The sequence below is a fragment of the Crinia signifera genome, chromosome 4 (genome assembly GCF_055691185.1).
Source record: "Crinia signifera chromosome 4, ASM5569118v1, whole genome shotgun sequence".
Taxonomy (NCBI): domain Eukaryota; kingdom Metazoa; phylum Chordata; class Amphibia; order Anura; family Myobatrachidae; genus Crinia; species Crinia signifera.
Window position 1 is genome coordinate 284,721,867 of NC_139220.1, and position 23,211 is coordinate 284,745,077.

Here is a 23,211-nt window from a genome sequence, read left to right on the forward strand (position 1 = left end):
ATTACCAGGGAATATCATAAAGTAAAGCGCGGAAAATCTACATGCGTGTCTGACTTCAGGATCCTGTGCTGCACAGTCATAGTTCTGCAGATCAACCAGGTCCACCCATCAATCCGCATAAAATTTGCTGATTATGCAACTAACGCTGCACATCATGGCCCGTCCTATAAAAGCAGACAAACAGGATAACAAATAATTGAGTTTTATGCCCTCAGGAGAGTACACATTGCGCATTCCCCAGTGTCGCGTGTTTTCTGGGTGTCTGTCAGCTCTCTCTTACCCCCCCCCCCCCCCCCCCCTCCTGGAAGTCTCTCATTCTGGCTGTCTCTCAGACTTCCCTGCTTTCCTAGTAATTTAACTAAAAGCAGATGTGAGGCTCTAATGTGGGGACTCAGAAAGTGAGATCCGGCTGTTTGGAAGCTAACCCAACTCCTGAGCGCCTATTGAGACAGAGGAGGACACTGACAGAAGAAAGTGCAGAGAATGAGAGGGGACAGGAAGGGTGAGTAGTGTCAAGAGACAAAGGTGTGTCTGTGGTAAGAGGAGGAGAGAGACAGGCGGGGATAGAGGGACAGGTGTGTCCTACACACAGGAAGAAGAGACATCTCTGTCTGTGACAGAAACAGAACTGAGAGATACGGGCACACTTGTGGTGAGCTGAAGGCTGAGAGCCAAGAGAGTGACAGAGAGTGGAGGACTGACAGAGACAGAAGGGGCATCACTGGCAGAAGAGACCTCTGTTTGACATGTGAGTCTATCTGTGATATAGACAGCCTAAGGGCAGGGAGGAGAGTTTGCGAGACGCAGCAACTGAAAGGAGGGAGAGATAGAGAGGCACAACGGAGAGCACTGTAATATACCACAAGGGAAAATAATACAATATAGTGCAGGGGGAAGAGTAACACAGCACAGAGGGTAGCAGTGTGATACAGTGCAGGGTGTAGGAGTATGATACAGCACAGGGGGTAGGAGTGTTTTAAAGAGCAGGGGGTAGGAGTGTGATACAGTGCAGGGGGTAGGAGTATGGTACAGAGCAAGGGGGTAGGAGTGTGGTACAGAGCAGGGGGGTAGGAGTGTGATACAGAGCAAGGGGGTAGGAGTGTGATACAGCGCAGGGGGTAGGAGTGTGACAACGCAGGGGGTAGGAATGTGGTACAGAGCAAGGGGGTAGGAGTGTGGTACAGAGCAGGGGGGTAGGAGTGTGATAACGTAGGCGGTAGGAGTGTGGTACAGAGCAGGGGGGTAGGAGTGTGACAACGTAGGCGGTAGGAGTGTGGTACAGAGCAGGGGGGTAGGAGTATGGTACAGAGCAGGGGGGTAGGAGTGTGATACAGCGCAGGTGGTAGGAGTGTGACAGCGCAGGGGGTAGGAGTGTGCTACAGCGCAGGAGGTAGGAGTGTGGTACAGCGCAGAGGGTAGGAGTATAATACAGCACAGGGGGTAGGAGTGTGATACTGTGCAGGGGGCACAAGTGTGAGACAGCACAGGGGGTAGCAGTGTGATACCATGCAGGGGGTAGGAGTATGATACAGCACATAGTGTAGGAGTGTGATACACAACAGGGGGTAGCAGTGTGATGCAGCACAGGGGTAGTAGTGTGATACAGCACAGGGGGTAGAAGTATGATACAGCACAGGGGGTAGGAGTGTGATACAGTGCAGGGGGTAGGGGTGTGATACAGCGCATGGGGTAGGAGTGTGATACAGCGCATGGGGTAGGAGTGTGATACAGCGCATGGGGTAGGATTGTGATACAGCGCAGGGGGTAGGAGTGTGATACAGCGCAGGGGGTAGGAGTGTGATACAGCGCATGGGGTAGGATTGTGATACAGCGCAGGGGGTAGGAGTGTGATGCAGCACAGGGGGATAGGAGTGTTATACAGAGCAGGTGAAGAGTATAATGTAGCAGGGCTGGTGGGTGGAATACAGTACATAGGTAAGAGTGTACACCATGTGGGAAGGGGTGGTTGCATTATAATGCATAGGAAAGTTTGTAATACGACGTAGAGGCTGGTGGCATAGCTAGAGCAAAGATCATGAGGCAGACACAAGGCGGGAACATAAGCACACGAGAGAACTAGGTTTAGAGGAAACCAGTTCCCTAAAGCGTGAGTAGTACCCGTGTCTTACATCTGCCAAGTTCTACATTTCTCCCTGTTCCACTTGCAGAGGTGGAAGAAGACGGAGCACAGGATGAGCTGGGCGCACGAGGACTCAGAGGTGTATAAGATGCTGCAGGGGAACCAGGAGATAAGAACATCCCCACGACAGTCCAGCAGCTTCAGGATGCTACAGGAGGCACTGGAGAACGACCCTGATGGTAACGTACATTGCTATCTGTACAGCTGGGTGTACTACGGGGCCAATCCAGTTGGGTGAAGTTTGGATCCCGCAGCAAATTTCACATTGCTTTCAGGGGAAATTTGTGTTCTTCTGTGAGCAGCCCCCTGGGCAGGTGAAGTGTAGGAAAACTCTTTCTTTTTAAGGCATAAATGTCAGGAAACCAGCATAACACTACCAGCACACACTGCCATCACTAACACATAACACTACCAGCACACACTGCCATCACTAACACATAACACTACCAGCACACACTGCCATCACTAACACAGACCACTTGCCAGCACTGACCCATAACACTACCAGCACACACTGCCATCACTAACACCAGCATGACACTACCAGCGCACACTGCCATCACTATCACCAGCATAACACTACCAGCACACACTGCCATCACTAACACATAACACTACCAGCACACACTGCCATCACTAACACATAACACTGCCAGCACTGACCCATAACACTACCAGCAGTGTTGCAAGTAAGGGGGTACGGTGTGGTACGGAGTACCTGTAAGAAATATGCTGCAGGTACGCAGTACCACTTACCCCTGATCCACTGTCATTTCTATTTTCATTTTAAGTCTAAATATAATGCATCCGCAGCCCGCCCACCCAGCATTATGATTGGTGCTGTATGCAGCTACCGGCTACTGCTGATTTAGCCTGTCACACTGACAGGCATCAGCAGCGCCGACAGCATGAAGAGCAGGCTCCACTATTGTAAGCACAAGCTGCCTGGCCCTCCCCCAAGCAAGAGCCAACCCACCCCCAGTCATTCCCAGTTTCTCATTCCCTGTCTCCTGTGTCCACGCCTCTATTGTCATTTAGTCACTCCTCTAGCTTTGTGTGACCACGCCCCCTGATGACACATGGCCACGCCCATTTTTGGTGGAGGCTATCAGTACCACCAAGAAAAAAATTCTACTTGCACCACTGACTACCAGCACACACTGCCATCACTAACACATAACACTACCACCACACACTGTCATCACTGACCCATAACACTACCAGCACACACTGCCATCACTAACACCAGCATAACACTACCAGTGCACACTGCCATCACTAACACCAGCATAACACTACCAGCACACACTGCCATCACTAACATATAACACTACCAGCACACACTGCCATCACTAACACAACACAAACTGCACACACTGCCATCACTAACACCAGCACACACTGCCATCACTAACACATAACGCTACCAGCACACACTGCCATCACTAACACATAACACTAACAGCGCACACTGCCATCACTAACACATAACACTACCAGCACACACTGCCATCACTAACACATAACACTACCAGAACACACTGCCATCACTAACACATAACACTACCAGCACACACTGCCATCACTAACACCAGCATAACACTACCAGCACACACTGACGTCACTAACACATAACACTACCAGTGCATACTGCCATCACTAACACATAACACTACCAGTGCCCACTGCCATCACTAACACTAGCATAACACTACCAGCACACACTGCCATCACTAACACATAACACTACCAGCACACACTGCCATCACTAACACATAACACTAACAGCGCACACTGCCATCACTAACACATAACACTACCAGCACACACTGCCATCACTAACACATAACACTACCAGAACACACTGCCATCACTAACACATAACACTACCAGCACACACTGCCATCACTAACACCAGCATAACACTACCAGCACACACTGACGTCACTAACACATAACACTACCAGTGCACACTGCCATCACTAACACATAACACTACCAGTGCCCACTGCCATCACTAACACTAGCATAACACTACCAGCACACACTGCCATCACTAACACCAGCATAACACTACCAACACACACTGCCACCACTAACACCAGCACACACTACCATCACTAACACATAATGCTACCAGGACACACTGCCATCACTAACACATAACTACACCAGCACACACATAACCCTACCCACACACACTGCCATCACTAACACTAGCATAACACTACAGCATACACTGCCATCACTAACACCAGCATAACACTAACAGCATACACTGCCATCACTAACACATAACACTACCAGCACACACTGCCATCACTAACACCAGCATAACACTACCAGCACACACTGTCGTCACTAACACATAACACTACCAGCGCACACTGCCATCACTAACACATAACACTACCAGCGCACACTGCCATCACTAACACTAGCATAACACTACCAGCACACACTGCCATCACTAACACATAACACTACCAGCACACACTGCCATCACTAACACATAACACTACCAGCACACACTGCCATCACTAACACCAGCATAACACTACCAACACACACTGCCATCACTAACACCAGCACACACTGCCATCACTAACACATAATGCTACCAGCACACACTGCCATCACTAACACATAATGCTACCAGCACACACTGCCATCACTAACACATAACTACACCAGCACACACTGCCATCACTAATACTAGCATAACACTACCAGCACACACTGCCATCACTAACACTACAGCACACTCTGCCATCACTAACACTAGCATAACACTACCAGCACACACTGCCATCACTAACACATAACACTACCAGCACACACTGCCATCACTAACACCAGCACACACTGCCATCACTAACACATAACACTACCATCACTAACACATAACTACACCAGCACACACTGCCATCACTAACACTAGCATAACACTACAGCACACACTGCCATCACTAACACCAGCATAACACTACCAGCACACACTGCCATCACTAACACATAATACTACCAGCACACACTGCCATCACTAACACACAATACTACCAGCACACACTGCCATCAGTAACACATAACACTACCAGCACACACTGCCATCACTAACACATAACACTACCAGCACACACTGCCATCACTAACACATAACACTACCAGCGCACACTGCCATCACTAACCCTATCATAACACTACCAGCACACACTGCCATCACTAACACTAGCATAACACTACCAGCACACACTGCCATCACTAACCCTATCATAACACTACCAGCACACACTGCCATCACTAACATTAGCTCGCCACCTATTCTATTCTCCCTCTATGGGGGTCATGGACCCCCATAGAGGGAGAATAGCTGGTGGCCGTCGGGAATCAGTCTGTCGGGTAAATGACTGTCGGGACCCCGTCCAGCACCCCACTGCCATTACTAACAGAATAGTACCGGCACACTCTACCATTACTAACATAATGCTACCAGCACACACTGCCATTACTAACTTAATGCTACTACTAGTAGAGAATTGACTACAGTTTACAGATACACAGTGATGATGTCACACTATAACATAGATAAAGAACAGTCACACATACAGTAATGACCAATCAGAAATGTCAGTTATGATTAGGGCTACAGCAGGTCCATGTAACACTCAGTATAGGTACAGAAACTGGGATTTTATACAAACAGCAAATACTTCATACAGGCATGGAGCTAGGAGTATGTACGGAGGTGACGGTGGTGACGTGTGCTCTGCCTCCAGTATGAATGGTGTGTATGTTCTATCCTCTGACCCTGCTCCAGGTCAGACACAAACGCTCTCTTATCACAGGTGCTCCAACACGTTTTGACTTGAAGATGACAGCGACTGTCTCCTGTAGGGCTAGTGGGGAAGAGCGCACTGAGGGTGACTGACATTTCAGGATGCCCAGCATCACAGGGATCACATGTGCACTAAAGCTCTTGTACTGCTGTATTACAGGCATTTCCACTGCATTGCCCAGCAGGTTGTCACCTAATGTTCAGAAGCCCGCACCTGCCACCAGCCCCATCCAGAAGCCTATCACCAACACTGTGCCTTCCCCGCTGCGGGTGTGCGAGAGGTGTAACATGGGCATCAGGTGAGTAACACTGTGATCTTGTGATTGTAGTGATCTGTGATCTAGCGATTGTAGTGACCTGTGATCTAGCGATTGTAGTGACCTGTGATCTAGTGATTGTAGTGACCTGTGATCTAGCGATTGTAGTGACCTGTGATCTAGCGATTGTAGTGATCTAGTGATTGTAGTTTCCTGTGATCTAGTGATTGTAGTGATCTGTGATCTAGTGATTGTAGTGACCTGTGGTCTAGTGATTGTAGTGACCTGTGGTCTAGCGATTGAAGTGACCTGTGATCTAGCTATTGTAGTGATCTGTGATCTAGCTATTGTAGTGACCTGTGATCTAGCGATTGTAGTGACCTGTGATCTAGCGATTGTAGTGATCTGTGATCTAGTGATTGTAGTTACCTGTGATCTAGTGATTGTAGTGATCTGTGATCTAGCGATTGTAGTGATCTGTGATCTAGCGATTGTAGTGACCTGTGATCTAGAGATTGTAGTGACCTGTGATCTAGCGATTGTAGTGACCTGTGGTCTAGCGATTGTAGTGACCTGTGATCTAGCGATTGCAGTGACCTGTGATCTAGTGATTGTAGTGACCTGTGATCTAGTGATTGAAGTGACCTGTGATCTAGTGATTGTAGTGACCTGTGATCTAGTGATTGTAGTGATCTGTGATTGAAGTGATCGGTGATTGTAGTGAAGGCCATGACAGTATGTATGTGCTGTGACGTGTGTTGGGTGTGCAGTACTGAATGTGTGCGCCAATACATACTTTATGTGCATGTCACAGTAGTGATGACAGGTGTCGTGTGTGGCACTCCTATCCTACCGCCAGTGTTTAGTGATGACATCATGTGTCAGTCCTTTCTGTACAGCGTGCATTCCTGGTGGCACAAGGCACTTTTCCTTCCTTATTTTTTATTTAAGAACAGATTTTTTAAATGATTGCATTCATATTGCTGAACGTAGTTGCTACACAAGCCCATTATAACTATAAGAGAGAAAGTTGTTTTGGTACGGGAGTACTACTAGTCTTCCTAGTTCAGTCATAAATCAGACTGGACCTTTCTCAGCCCAATGGTAAAGTTATAAAGAAGAGAAGATACACTGGGACTTAGGGTAATAGGCTGCCATTTGCAGGCATTGGGAGTTTACAATGAGAATGCCCCATGTTTTACAGTGTCAATCCTTTAAAATTTGTGTTTTAACTGATTGCCACTCTATAGCATCTGGCAGCATTGCCCGGAACTCACTCATACATGCCACTGATAGCCTATAGCCTTTACTCCCATGAGTCACAGAGCAGAATTTTGGGCGGAATGTGCCAAGTCTTTGCGTTACATCCTGCCACCTAAGTCATTGATAGTAATCATACTAACATATGCGATTAGTATCACAGAGGTTAGTGCTCCTGGTAAGAGCTGTCCTTAGCGATGCCCACACTTCCGGGTTTCAGCGCAGGAGTGTCTTTGTGCATAAGCAGAGAGACACGGTGGCCGCGGGAGGCTTCTGTAGGGTAACGCTAGCTTTTGCTGACAGTACCCCCTGCATCAAAGACAAGGTGTCCGGGGCTTAGTACATATGCAAAATGTGTTTTCCCTATAGTATATCCCACCCTTTGTCACTTACCCAAGGTGACTACGAGACCTCCTGGGTCAATTAAAACAAATATCAAGCTTAGTCTACAGTATGCTGTATCATATGACTTATATACCTGTTATATGAACTCTGGCCCATTAGCCATATCCTAATTAGAGTATCTGATATACCTGTGTGCCTGTAATCATACCTTCCAACATGACCCTCTCCAGGAGGGACACAATGCTCTGTTTCTGGACTTCTCTCAATGTATGATTGCCATCACCTGTGTAAAACAGGTTTATTGATAAGAAAAGTGTTTCAACACAGGTGATGGTAATCATGAATCAAGAGAGAAGTCCAGAAACAGAGCAATGTGCCCCTCCTGGAGAGGGTCATGTTGGGAGGTATGCACTGTAATCACTGTGGTGATATACCTGTGTGCCTGTAATCACTGTGGTGATATACCTGTGTGCCTGTAATCACTGTGGTGATATACCTGTGTGCCTGTAATCACTGTGGTGATATACCTGTGTGCCTGTAATCACCGTGGTGGTACAGTATACCTGTGCGCCTGTAATCACTGTGGTGATATACCTGTGTGCCTGTAATCACTGTGGTGATATACCTGTGTGCCTGTAATCACTGTGGTAATATACCTGTGTGCCTGTAATCACTGTGGTGATATACCTCTGTGCCTGTAATCACTGTGGTGATATACCTGTGTGCCTGTAATCACCGTGGTGGTACAGTATACCTGTGCGCCTGTAATCACTGTGGTGATATACCTGTGTGCCTGTAATCACTGTGGTGATATACCTGTGTGCCTGTAATCACTGTGGTAATATACCTGTCTGCCTGTAATCACTGTGGTGATATACCTGTGTGCCTGTAATCACTGTGGTGATATTCCTGTGTGCCTGTAATCACTGTGGTGATATACCTCTGTGCCTGTAATCACTGTGGTGATATACCTCTGTGCCTGTAATCACTGTGGAGATATACCTGTGTGCCTGTAATCACTGTGGTGATATACCTGTGTGCCTGTAATCACTGTGGTGATATACCTGTGTGCCTGTAATCACTGTGGAGATATACCTGTGTGCCTGTAATCACTGTGGTGATATTCCTGTGTGCCTGTAATCACTGTGGTGATATACCTGTGTGCCTGTAATCACTGTGGTGATATACCTGTGTGCCTGTAATCACTGTGGTGATATACCTGTGTGCCTGTAATCACTGTGGTGATATACCTCTGTGCCTGTAATCACTGTGGTGATATACCTGTGTGCCTGTAATCACTGTGGTGATATACCTGTGTGCCTGTAATCACCGTGGTGGTACAGTATACCTGTGCGCCTGTAATCACTGTGGTGATATACCTGTGTGCCTGTAATCACTGTGGTAATATACCTGTCTGCCTGTAATCACTGTGGTGATATACCTGTGTGCCTGTAATCACTGTGGTGATATTCCTGTGTGCCTGTAATCACTGTGGTGATATACCTCTGTGCCTGTAATCACTGTGGTGATATACCTCTGTGCCTGTAATCACTGTGGAGATATACCTGTGTGCCTGTAATCACTGTGGTAATATACCTGTCTGCCTGTAATCACTGTGGTGATATACCTGTGTGCCTGTAATCACTGTGGTAATATACCTGTCTGCCTGTAATCACTGTGGTGATATACCTGTGTGCCTGTAATCACTGTGGTGATATACCTGTGTGCCTGTAATCACTGTGGTGATATACCTGTGTGCCTGTAATCACTGTGGAGATATACCTGTGTGCCTGTAATCACTGTGGTGATATACCTGTGTGCCTGTAATCACTGTGGTGATATACCTGTGTGCCTGTAATCACTGTGGTGATATACCTGTGTGCCTGTAATCACTGTGGTGATATACCTGTGTGCCTGTAATCACTGTGGTGATATACCTCTGTGCCTGTAATCACTGTGGTGATATACCTGTGTGCCTGTAATCATTGTGGTGATATACCTGTGTGCCTGTAATCACCGTGGTGGTACAGTATACCTGTGCGCCTGTAATCACTGTGGTGATATACCTGTGTGCCTGTAATCACTGTGGTGATATACCTGTGTGCCTGTAATCACTGTGGTAATATACCTGTCTGCCTGTAATCACTGTGGTGATATACCTGTGTGCCTGTAATCACTGTGGTGATATTCCTGTGTGCCTGTAATCACTGTGGTGATATACCTCTGTGCCTGTAATCACTGTGGAGATATACCTGTGTGCCTGTAATCACTGTGGTGATATACCTGTGCGCCTGTAATCACCGTGGTGATATTCCTGTGCGCCTGTAATCACTGTGGTGATATACCTGTGTGCCTGTAATCACTGTGGTGATATACCTGTGTGCCTGTAATCACTGTGGTGATATACCTGTGTGCCTGTAATCACTGTGGAGATATACCTGTGTGCCTGTAATCACTGTGGTGATATTCCTGTGTGCCTGTAATCACTGTGGTGATATTCCTGTGTGCCTGTAATCACTGTGGTGATATACCTGTGTGCCTGTAATCACTGTGGTGATATACCTGTGTGCCTTTAATCACTGTGATGATATACCTGTGTGCCTGTAATCACTGTGGTGATATACCCGTGTTCCTGTAATCACCGTGCTGATATACCTGTGTGCCTGTAATCACCGTGGTGATATACCTGTGTGCCTGTAATCACTGTGGTGATATACCTGTGTGCCTGTAATCACCGTGCTGATAGACCTGTGTGCCTGTAATCACCGTGCTGATATACCTGTGTGCCTGTAATCACCGTGGTGATATACCTGTGTGCCTGTAATCACTGTGGAGATATACCTGTGAGCCTGTAATTACTGTGGAGATATACCTGTGTGCCTGTAATCACTGTGGTGATATACCTGTGTGCCTGTAATCACTGTGGAGATATACCTGTGTGCCTGTAATCACTGTGGAGATATACCTGTGAGCCTATAATAAGACTTTATAGAACGAATAAGTGTTGGGTAATGCCCAGTGTGATATTGCTAATGACAGGGCTCAGTGGATGAGTGGAGGAATGTGATTCTGGTGTGTGTAGACGTGTCTGTGCTTGTTGTGCTGCTGCATCTGTCAGCTCCTGTGTTCCACGTCTATGTGAACCTCACAGTGTATTCCTGTCACAATTGTTGTATGTGCACTGGGATGCAGTCGATAGAACAATAATTAGATCATACTTGTCTACCTGACCCTCTCCTTCAGGGGAAAATGCTCTGTTCCTGGACTTCCCTGGTAATGTATGATTGCCATCACCTGTGGTGAGCTAGGTAATTGATAAGAAAGGTGTTTCACCACAGGTGATGGCAATCATACATTACCAGGGCAGTCCAGGAACAGAGCATATTCTCCCTCATGGAGAGGGTCAGGTAGGCAACCATGAATTAGATCAACAGTCGACATGAGTTTTTCATACTTTACTATCCAAGTGGGCATAGATGGAGATTATAATAGTGTGACATAGAGAACAAAATAAAAATAAAAAATCACATTGACCTTTTTCATATCGACCTTTTCCATGTCGTCATATTGCTTGTGTCGACTTGACCATGTTGACCTAACGCATGTCGACCTTTATTTATGTGATGACCATTTGACTGTCGACCAATAGTGGTCGACCTATTGACTGTCAACCGATGAACCATACACGTGCCACTATCACTGTACAGTCAGCTGCCGTGCACAGGGCCCGATTCAGACGTGATTGCTTCTGTGTGAATTAGCAACAGCCAGCGACCATATAGACTATAGTGAAATCCCACCTTGCGAATTAATGTGCTGCTGCGAATTTCAGGCCGGGCAATCATTGATAGACTGCCTATGCATACGGCCCATAGCCAGGCCATCATGTGATTAAATCCTGCTATTTATTTCCTTGCTGGCCATTCGCAGGGTGATTGACTGGATGCTGCCGTTTGGGGGTCGGTAACTATACATTTCCTGGGAGTGTCAGGGAAAACACAGGCATGCCCAAGTGTTTGAAGGGAAGTCATGTGACGTCAGTCATGTGACGTCAGTCCTGGGCCACGCACAAACTGCACACACTGGCAAAATCATTCCATGGTGACCGCCTTGCACATGGATTGCAGTTATTCGCAGGCCTGTGATATTCTCACAAGCCATGCTAAGCAATACAAGAAGAAGAAAAAAGTGGGGTATTTACCAATCGGTAAAGAGTAGGCGCCAGGGATGGGGTGTATGTGTTTTGAGCAGCTCGCACAAAGGAATAGTCAATTCCTTAGAACAAAGTATACACAAACAAAAAAAACAAATGGAAGTGGAGCGCTGTATAGCAATAAGATATAAAAAAAAAAAAATTAAGTTAATTTGATTAAGAACGGATCAATTGGGTTTCACAAAAATGTGCAGTATTTATTATACATTCTAAAATATAATACACTTATTAATAACCAGATAATATACTGGAACAATAGGGATGAAAATATGTAGATAAAATGAAGGAATTAAATTAGGACTGAGCAGTATACTTATGACGGTCATCCGCTTAGGTCCGTGTTGGCCCTGTGGTTCGTTTCGTCCTCCTTGGTATTTGGATATCACTGGAATTTGTATTGATGGGCATCCGTAAGACCTGGCTGGGTTCTTGGCACTGTATAGGGTGTCTCTGTCCTCCTTTACTTGGGGCAGGATCACAGGCTGATTTCAATGATAACCCAAGATTGAGCTGGTAGTGGTGTCCCAAGTGTTGTATTCCAGTTGGAGGGGATCGGACCTCGGGCAGAAGTTGGACCAAAACAGTCACAGCGGGAGGTGTCTCTGGTGTGCTTCAAAGTCCAAAATTAAATGGCAAATTGGCTGTATCATGACGCGTTTCGTTGTCTAAACTGACAACTTTTCAAAGGAATACTTGCCCAGTATCTGGTTAGGGTTTTTATACCTAAATACAGGAAGTGCAATGTGCAACACAAATTAGTTACCCAATTGATAAAAATAGTTTAAAAATAGAAGGCAGACCTATTGTGCATAATTAGCAGCATCTATGTAAAGAATATGTACACATATATAATTTTTATTTTATGAAAACACTGATCGCAGGGCTGATCGCAGGGCTCTGAAAATTAGCAGCCCTACCGTCAGGTCTGAATCATGCCTATAGTCCCAGTATCCAGTCATTAGATCTGCGAGCAGCATATTCTCATATGTGATACAAGCTGAATCAGGCCCAACGTTAACAATTTGTCGCTTCGAACCCATCAGAATCGGCTAAATCTTTTAAAATGTCATGTACTGTCATGTGTACCCAGCTTTGGTGTAACTGCATGAGAGACATTCCCATTACACACTGTTTACAAGGAGCCTGTTTGCCTTCTCTGGTTAATGGGCCCATTTATCAATAATTAGCTTCTGTCTTACATGTTTCAGGGTGGGCTTCATATTACTGTTAGGAGTTGATTGGTTGGCACTTTATCTCTCACAATTTTATCTCTCTCCAAGCTTTGATAAATAACCCCCCTGTTGTTTCAAATGGTTGTCTGTATTGTATCATTTCATGGCTACGTAGATAAGTAATCCTGTAACAGGAATGCGCCTTGCATGCCTCACCTTAGTAACCGGTGCGTCCTTGTCTCTCTCTCTCTCTCTTTACCCCGTGCAGTGACATAGCAGTGAAGATTTCGGAAGGACATCACCGCCACCCAGCATGCTACGTGTGTGCTGACTGTGGCCTCAACCTACGAATGAGGGGACACTTTTGGGCTGGTGACGATCTGGTGTGCGAGAAACATGCCCGTGCCAGGCATCAGACATAGACTGGATGCCAATAAACAGATTATCAGAGTGCTCACAGACAACCCTAATTCCGACCTCTTCCTATAAACCACTGTAACAGACAGTACCGTACCCGCCTTCCTGCCAACATTCCCGATTCTAGAATGGGGACAATTCAGGCCTCACACCTGTCTTGCCCAAAACACACCCTGAACCAACCATCCATTTCCTGGGAGTCCTCGTCCCTTTCATATGATGGAAATCAGGACTGTTGGCAGCTGCAATGTCAGGAGCAACGTAAGGCAGTGTTATTACCACACAGGCGATCGGGAATCTCACATGTACTTAAGCTTCTATAATGAATAAAGGTGATATTGCCAATAGCAACAAATCAGGTTCTGTCTACTGCATCCTAGAAAATGATAGAAAAATTCTGATTGGTTGCTATGGGCAACATCACCTCTTTTATTTTTAGAAGCTTCAGTACATTTACAGCTAGGAGTCTCAATGCTTGAAAATAGGTGAGTGAAGTGAAATAAGCTAAAGAACCACTGATACACACACCTGCGTTTAAGCAGTGACTGACAGCAGCTTTAAGTGACTGACAGTAGGGGGGAAATTTACTAAGATGGAAAGTTGCCCATAGCAACCAAGCAGATTCTATCTATTATCCTCTAGAATGGTGGTTCTCAACCTCGGTCCTCAAGGACCCCCAACAGTGCACGTTTTCCCGGTCTCCTCACAGAATCACAAGTGAAGTAATTAGCTCCACCTGTGTAAATGTGTCAGTCAGTGATGAATGCACCTGTCGGGTGACCTGGAAAACGTGAACTGTGTGGGGTCCTGAGGACCGAGTTTGAGAACTACTGCTCTAGAAGGTGCAAAATAAATAAGTGGAATCTGATTGGTTGCTATGGGAAACATCCCATCTTCAATAGAACTCCCATCATAGTCAATTTACCCCTAGAAGTCATTGCTTTCCCATTTAAGGTCTACCCCAAATCATCACTTGGGATACTGGACCTTATTCTAATCGAGCCCCATTAGCATATGGGAATGCCCAGCGTTTCATGGGTGTCCCCATGAGAATGCTGGGCGTTCTCATGCTAATGAGGCCGCGGTGCGGGGAGCGGGCAGCTGACGTCAGCGGTTGTCAGCTGCCTGCCCCGTCCTCGCATAGGGAGCCTGCAGTTTGGAGAGACCATATAGGTGTCTCTGAACTGCGAGCGCTGATGGTCGCCAACCATCAAATGATTTCTCCCCGCCTGCGAATGGAGGATTATGTAAATCATCCATTCGCGCGGGGGGTCATGCGTCCAAGGGGAGGGCGGTGTCTGATAGACTCACAAGGCTGCAAATTTCGCAGCCTTGCGAGTCAATCAGAACAAGTCCCACTGTTCGTGGCCACTCGCTCACTAAATGTTTTCCCAAGTGCATATTTTAGGCAATCATGAGACACAAATTGATTCCGTGAGAGGATAATTGCACGCGGCCCAGATCTGAGGCGTCTTGGGATATCCTGCAGTATTTATAGGGCCCGTGTCACTGAATCACAAAGTGGTGGTGTCACATCTGACGGTTTATAACTGATGACTTCTCAGTAGACATAACAGGACAATTTCCATAAGCGTCACAGTATAAACATTTCTCATGCATTCAATTATTTATAAGAGACAACAGTGCCAAATATAACCATAATGGTGACCCTAAGCCAAATTTCAATGATCTCATTTTCTCTCACCATACAATAGGCTGCGTATATATATATATATATAATCCTATAAACTGCGTGCTCTGACTGAAGCCGTGTTTTACCTTCTGATATGTAACCCGCACGTACACAACACACAGGTTACTTCCCTGCCTTTCCCTCATTATTGCAGATGCTTTATTGTGTCCTTGTTTTATATGCTATTAAAATTATCTTTCAAATTGATTTAGGACAAATGTGCTCATTTAGGGATTACCATAAAGCGGGGTAAATTGCTAGTTAGGTAGTAACACGGCTTATCTAGCTTTAATTAAAATGTCTAAATCGCTATTTATAATGCTTCAGCTTTTCACTATAAGTACTTGGTGATCCTCCTGTATTTGATGGTTCTTCTTACTTGTGTTGGCGATGAGATATTGTTCATTTCATGTACTATGGGGGTTATTCATATCTGATCATATGGCTCACAGTACGCATACTAATATCCTTTTACTTTTTGAATTGCTGGACGTATGCAAGTTGATTGACAGGAAGCTGACGTTTTGGGGTGGTAGCCAGCCGTATTCTGAAAGTGTCAGGGAAAAAGCAGGCGTGCCCAGGCATTTGTAGGGAAGTCTTTTAACATCAGCTCCGACCCTGATCACAGCTGTCACAGCTGCCAGAGTAAGTCCTGGGCCACGCACAGAGTGGGAAGACTGTGTGCAGTCATAACGCCACCGCAGCCCAAACGCCGCAGATTCCTTATAGTTTGGCCATACGCATGGAATCTTCTCCAAAAGTGGCTGCTGCCCTGGAGGAGACAGATGCTACTACTGGACCACAAGCATCTGTCAGGGGAATACCTGGAAGTGCAGGATACCAGAAGTGCTGGTGCGCTGTGAGCAACTAACCCTTGTCAATGAGCATGTGACCCCCTGACAACGAGCATGTAACTCCTGGCAATAAGCATGTAACCCCTGGCAATGAGCAAGAAACTCTTGGCAACGAGTATGTAACTCCCTGGCAACGAACATGAAAAACCTGGCAACAAGCATATAACCCCTGGCAATGAGCATGTAACCCCTGGCAATGAACATGTAACTCCCCAGCAGTGAGCATGAAACACCTGGCAACAAGCATGTAACCCATGGCAATGAGCGTGTAGGTTAAAAAAATATACAATTAATATATGGGGGGAAGCACCAGAAACTTTTTTGGCAAGGGGGGGGCACGAAAGTTCTAGTTACGCCACTACAAATGAGTTGGCGATGGCTCTGGATTTGCGTGCAATCAAGAATTAGGTCCTTTGTACCTCTGTTCCAATTGAATAAATGACTGAAGTCATCTCGCATCCAAGCGATGACTTGCTAAGGTCAAACAAGGCAGTTACAGTGAAACATAATACATTTTATCTGGGCAAAACAAAACATATAGTTGCCCCCCCCCCCCCCGGGGTGTTATTTGCCCCTATTACATCAGCAATTAGAAGATTGGGCCGTGGAAAAGGAGTATGGTTTTGTGGGTGGCGAATCTTGGTATGTATGCTGCACAGAGCCGTACACCAGGGTCGGGAACAGCATCTGAGCAATTTTGGGGCCAAACTCCTACCTGCCAGAGGCCATCCAACTCTGCATTTTCATGGGTGCGCCTGTGTGTCCCCCCCCCCCCCCCCCCCCCCCCCAGTGAGGCGGTCGCTCCGGGGGTTTGTATTTGTGCATGCACAATCCCCAACCATTAGGGATGGGGCCCCTAAGTCATGTAATGTCCCTGCCACACCGGAGGCTAAGTCATGTGATGTACAATGGGGTTAAAGTGGGGGGAACTAGTTCAACCTCCACCTTGGTCCTGCATAATAATTGTCCTCATTTCTTATAGCACTCAATTTATTTATTACCAGTTATTCATATGGTGCACACAGATTTCGCAGCACTTTACAGAGAATATTTGCACATTCCCCAGTGGAGCTTACAATCTATATTCCTACCACATGTATTTGCACACACATTCACTCTTAGGTTAATTTTGGAGCCAATTCATCTACCAGTATATTTTTGGATTGTTGGAGGAAACCGGAGTACCCGGAGGAAACCCACCCCATCACGGGGAGAATATCTATACTCCACACAGTTAGGGCCATGGTGGGAATCGAACCCATGACCTCAGAGCTGTGAGGCAGTAATGCCAACCATTACACCATTCCTGTTTCTCATTGAGGGCGAGATGTACTAAGTCTTCAAAGGTGATAAAATGGAGAGTGATAAACCACCAACCAATCAGCTCCTACCTGTCATTTTTCCAACACAAGGCAGTTAGCAGCTGATTGGATGGTGTGTTATCACTCTCCATTTTATCACTTTTCAAGCTTAGTACATCTGGTCCTGATACATCTGTGCAATGTGTTCAATTATCACATGGGGGATTTGGGCAAATTTATCACACACCGTCCAAATCTGAGATGCAAATATCTGCTTACGGGAGCACAAACACCGCGGCTGTACACAAAGCAAGTACGCAATGCATTCATAATAATCAGCGACTGGACGAGACAAAGCACAAGAGGCGGAAAACCATGGGATTACCGAAAGCGTGTCATGGGAAAATACAGTATGGTTTATATTATTTAAAGGTTCCCTCCGTCACATAATCCTGTACATGGACAAGTGACAATGGCAAACAGACAATTCGGTACACCTAGAAAGCCCGAGGCTTTGTTTATGGCTCCTGGGATGGGATTCCCTCTGGCGCCTTCGTTCACAGTGACACATTAACACTGTGAGTATGACGGATTAATAGCTGGAAAGATTCCCCAGGCACTGGCAGGTTCCCAGCTGCACCAACCTGCAACTGACACACGTGGGACTTTGCACCAGGCCCTGCTTCAATGGAAGATTTTATTTTTTATTTCATAAATCTATTATCATTTAATATCATGATTAATGGGGAGCTTTCTCCTAGCAATGTATCCATGATATACCGTAATTCATGTTTATATTTATACCAAGCCGATGTCCTGTATATTGGCCATAGATAGCACAGATGTACTGCCCCTCTAATTGTCTGGGTACTAGGGCAGAATGTAATCAGAGACCAGGGCTGCCATCAGAAATTGTGGGGCCAGGGACTGACAAAACAGGCAGGCCCCCCTTCCTTTTCTCGAACACCTGGAATGCCTGGGAAGACCTGTGTCGGCAGCACTGGCCACACTACTCAACCTCTATATTGCGTCAAGGAAAATGTGACCTTCTGGACACTCGGACCCCCCCCCCCCCCGGCGTGCACCACTGGGCCCCCATAATCCCGCTCCTGATGGCTGCCCTGTCAGTAACTACAGATAAATGCTTTGAAATTCTAATAGTGAATTATGGTCCTGATTCCACAAGGGCCACAGATCACGGGAAAAGTGCTAAGCAGCTCCTGTCATGTCACAGGCTGTGGGTGGCATGCTCTAACATCCGCCAACCTGCATTGCCCCCTTACGCCGGGTACTGCATTCTTAATAATCACATATGCTGTAACATATGCGATTATTAACGCAAGGGACAGCTCTTCTGATAATAGCTGTCCTTTGCGATGCGCAGAGTGCCGAGGCCAATCGCATGGCATTCTGGGAGGGATCTGCAGGCTTCTGCAGGAATCTCCAGCTTTTGCTGGTGATTCCCTCCGCAGCGCTGACCCGGCAGAGAGGGGTTACAGCATATATGTACTATCCCTGCACCTGGGCGATAGTACATTCAAGCAATAGGGTCGCATTTTGCAATGCGATCCTGGGCGGTAATGTTCTGCCCAGATCGCATTGTAAATGCAATCTTTCAGAAATTATCTGCTATCAGCTGCTCCATATTTATTTTCAGCCGTACTGTACAACAGCAATAGGATGATATCCCAACAACATTTGGGGCATCAGGAATCTGTATTTTAGCAAAACAAACATTTAGCGTAAAGGGAAAGTCCTAACAGAACTCTCAAAACTGAAAGTGGATAAATCAATGGGACCAGACGGGATACATCCAAGGATACTAAACGAGCTTAAAGGGGAGCTGGTAAAACCATTAACAGACTTATTCAATCAGTCACTAGCTACTGGAGTAATCCCAGAGGACTGGAAAACAGCGAATGTAGTCCCACTGCACAAAAGTGGAAGCAAGGAAGAGGTAAGCAACTATCGACCAGTAAGCCTTACATCAGTAGTAGGGAAATTGATGGAAACACTCTTAAAACAAAGAGTTGTAGAATATCTCAAAACCAGCAATTTACAGGATCCGAAACAGCATGGGTTTACTGGGGGAAGATCATGTCAAACAAATCTTATTGACTTTTTTTGACTGGGTGACTAAAATAAGAGATTAAGGTGGGGCTGTAGATATAGCTTATGTGGACTTTAGTAATGCTTTTGACACTATCCTACATCGCGCTTGGGATTGGATTCTAAAATGGTTGAATGGATAAGATCTTGGTTGCAGGACAGAAAACAGAGAGGTGTAGTAAACGGAGTACATTCAAAGCAGGGAAAGGGGTACTTATGTATTAGCAGGGCGCCCAGCTATGCTACGTTAGGCTACATTGTCAGCATAGCCTAGACATGCGCCCTGCTAATATGTGGCTACACTTACTTATGATGGGCGGTGGGGCTTGTCCGGCGGGTTTAAGGGCGGGTGGCGGGGGCTTGACCGGCGGCTGTCTCGGGGGGCTGAAGGGCGGGTGACGGGGCTTCAGCGGCGGCCTGGCGAAGGGGGGCCAGCGGACACCAACAGGCAGCATGGGAGAGATGCGTCCTGGCTGGGCGGCAGCAATGTACGTAATTCAGCGTACTGCTGCTGGGGAAGCATCACATGGTTTCCCTGCTCCTCCAATGGCACTACGCTAATTGCGTACATTGGGACTGTCATGGAGGACGCGATAGCGGGGAGCCGAGTGCCGGAGGCGCCGGGGACATCGTTGAGGGTAAGTATAATGCACTACACACACACACACAACACCCACTACACAATCATATCCCCACTATCCATCTCATACCCCCATTATCCATGTGGGCGTGGAGTTAATTTTATAAAGTGTGGTGAGTGCAGCGAGCCACCGCGCCCATAACGTGGCAATCGCAGCGAGTCCCACGAGGGGCCGCGTGTCCGTGTCCCCTCACGGGGCTCACTGTGCTCGCCACGCTTCGGGTGCGGTGGCTCGCTGCGCTCACCACACTTTATAAAATTTACTCCACACTCACGTGGATAATGGGGGTATGACGTGGATAGTGGGGATATGAACCATTATGTATTAGCACAGCTCCAACTACGTACATTACGTAGTTTACGTAAGTTACGTAGTTTGTGTAAGTTACGTAGTTTGCGTTAGTTACGTAGTTTGCGTTAGTTACGTAGTTTGCGTTAGTTACGTAGTTTGCGTTAGTTATGTAGTTTGCGTAAGTTACGTAGTTTGCGTAAGTTACGTAGTTTGCATAGCCAGCATGGTATATTGGTATTCTCAATACACCACTACGCAGACTACGTAATGGGCACCCTGCTAATACATAACTACCTGGAAAGGTTACAAGGAAGAGAGGGATCTAGGTGTCACTATTTCAGGGCAGGTAGACAATGTAACAAAGCAATGAAGAAGGCAAGTCAGATGCTTGGTTGCATAGGGAGAAGTATCAGCATGGCCATATCTCCAGAAGGATATAAATACATTAGAGACTGTACAAAGAAGGACAACTAAAATGGTGCATGGGCTACATCACAAAACGTACCAGGAAAGACTAAAAGAGCTTAATATGTATACTTTGGAGCAGAGAAGGGAAAGGGGGGACATGATAGAAACTTTCAAATATATCAAGGGCTTTAACAAGGTACAGGTGGCAGACATTCTTCACAGGAAGAGGAGCAACAGAACACAAGGACATGTGCTGAAACTAGAGGGAGGAAGATTCAGGGGAAATGTGAGGAAGAATTTTTTCACTGAAAGAGTAGTAGATAAGTGGAATAGCCTCCCATCAGAGGTGGTAGAGGCAAATACAGTAGTACAATTTAAACATGCTTGGGATAGGCATATTGATATCCCTACAAAGAAATAAGGATCAAATATGGTTTGAGGTAACATGTTTAGAAAAGGGGCAGACTAGATGGGCCAAGTGGTTCTTATCTGCCATCAAATTTGATGTTTCTAAGGAGGCTACACACAGGGAGATGTGCTGAGCAATCTGTCAGGGCCAGTGTACTCACCGGAGAACATGCTGGATATTAATCGTCGGGCCATAGCAGTGTGGTGCTGTGCACTCTATTGCTATGGCCCCTACACACGGAGCGATGTAGGAGCATTTTCTAAAGGGGTTTACACACAGGCTGGAGGCTGGGTAATTTTAACAAAGCAATTTTGCTTAGTAAAAATCGCGGCGTCGCTGCCGGAGATAAGCCGGCGGCCATCCCCAGCAGCAGCCCACGTGTACAGCTGAATGGACACTGCAGCTTTTAGTCAAGATATTGTTGCATGCAGTGTCTATTTGGTCAGGCAATAGCAATGCTGTGGGACTGCGCAACGCTATCGCTCATTGTGTACACATGGGGTGATTCAGGCAAACCTTCTAAGCGATTTTGGCAGTCAAAATCTCTTAGAAGAATCTCCCCTTGTGTACGGCTTTAGCGATCTAGTGAGATTGCTTAGAAAATGCCCCATGGCCCTTATTTTGGTTCACTCGCAAAGGCGAGTTCCTTCTCAAATGGACAAAGCCATGTGCAATGCAGGTGGGGCAGATGTAACATGAGCAGAGAAAATTAGATTTGACTGGGGTTTTTCTTCAATGTGACATCTAATTTGCAGTCAGTATTTTCCCTACACAGAAACAAAATAACTCACCCAAATGTAACTCTCTCTGCACGTTACATCTGCCCCACCTGCAATGAAGATGGTTTTGTCCATTTGAGAAGGAATTTGCCTTTGCGAGTGAACCAGAATAGGGGCCTAAGTGTGTAAGCCCCATAAGTTATTTCAAATAAGACAGAGGCACATTGTGTGGCCCAGCCTGCTGGGAGTTGTAGTTCAGCCCGCTAGCACTGTATTTAGTTTCGGGATGCTTTGGAATGTTGTGTCAGGAATGTTGGAAATGGGGACATTCCCTCTGCAGTAATAACTGAGCAGTCAGTAATCTCCTGCACAACCTCTCACCTCCCACTTCCTGAGTCTGGAGGGAAATGGTCAGGCCTAATGTTTACATAGTACAGTATATAGTACATTTTATATATGAATTACAATGATTACACAAGTTTTATTACTTATGTGCAACAGTTAATAAACAGCATGTGTAGGGCGTGAGCGGATGGTATCATTTCCCAATGTCTGCTGGTGCAACAATAATCCTGCACTGATAATGTAAAGGCAACAAAGAACAGAGACATACCTCCCAACTTTATCATATGTAGAATAGGGACACTCGCACGGCGAAGCCCGGAAAGGGGGTGTGGCTTAGATAAATGAGGGCACAGCATATGCAAATGAGGGTTGCGCACTCGTCTTCGGCCACTGCTTCTCTGAATAGACGCTGTGCGCATAGCACAGCGTCTATTCTGTCAGATTGAGGGGGACTCCCAACTGCCCCCCCCCCCCTTCCCCGCAGCGGGACACTGCCAGCCGCGGGAGGGACGCGGGAATGTCCCCAAAAACTTTGAAGTTTACGCGTTTAGTGCAGGGTTGCCGTCTTTAAAAAAATCCTCTCCGGGAGAAGCCCGGAGAGGAATCTGGCATTACGAGTTTTGGGGGCGGGGCTTAACTGTGACGTCATTAAGCCCCGCCCCCATTACATCAAATAGCAGAAATAACTGCTATCCATGGAGGGGGCGGGGCTAAAATGTCACGATTGTGCCGTTTTAACTCCGCCCCCTCCCCTGAGACCCGCGGATTGCGGCATATAAATGCCACGATCGGGGGGCTCAGT

General features: G+C 46.5%; 1 protein-coding gene across 2 annotated transcripts; it reads left to right on the plus strand.

Moving 5' to 3' along the window:
* The first annotated feature begins 297 nt into the window (after nt 1-297).
* On the plus strand, nt 298-15,539 carry PDLIM2 (PDZ and LIM domain 2). Of its 2 annotated transcripts, none has more exons than XM_083184840.1 (4): nt 298-502; nt 2,169-2,319; nt 6,136-6,274; nt 13,491-15,539. In XM_083184840.1, exons 2-4 carry the CDS (start codon nt 2,193-2,195, stop codon nt 13,642-13,644), a joined length of 420 nt encoding a protein of 139 aa, XP_083040966.1. In that variant the 5' UTR covers nt 298-502; nt 2,169-2,192; the 3' UTR covers nt 13,645-15,539. The 2 variants fall into 2 exon arrangements, with proteins under 2 accessions (XP_083040966.1, XP_083040965.1); XM_083184839.1 differs by lacking the exon at nt 298-502 and adding an exon at nt 579-748.
* The last annotated feature ends 7,672 nt before the right edge of the window (nt 15,540-23,211 follow it).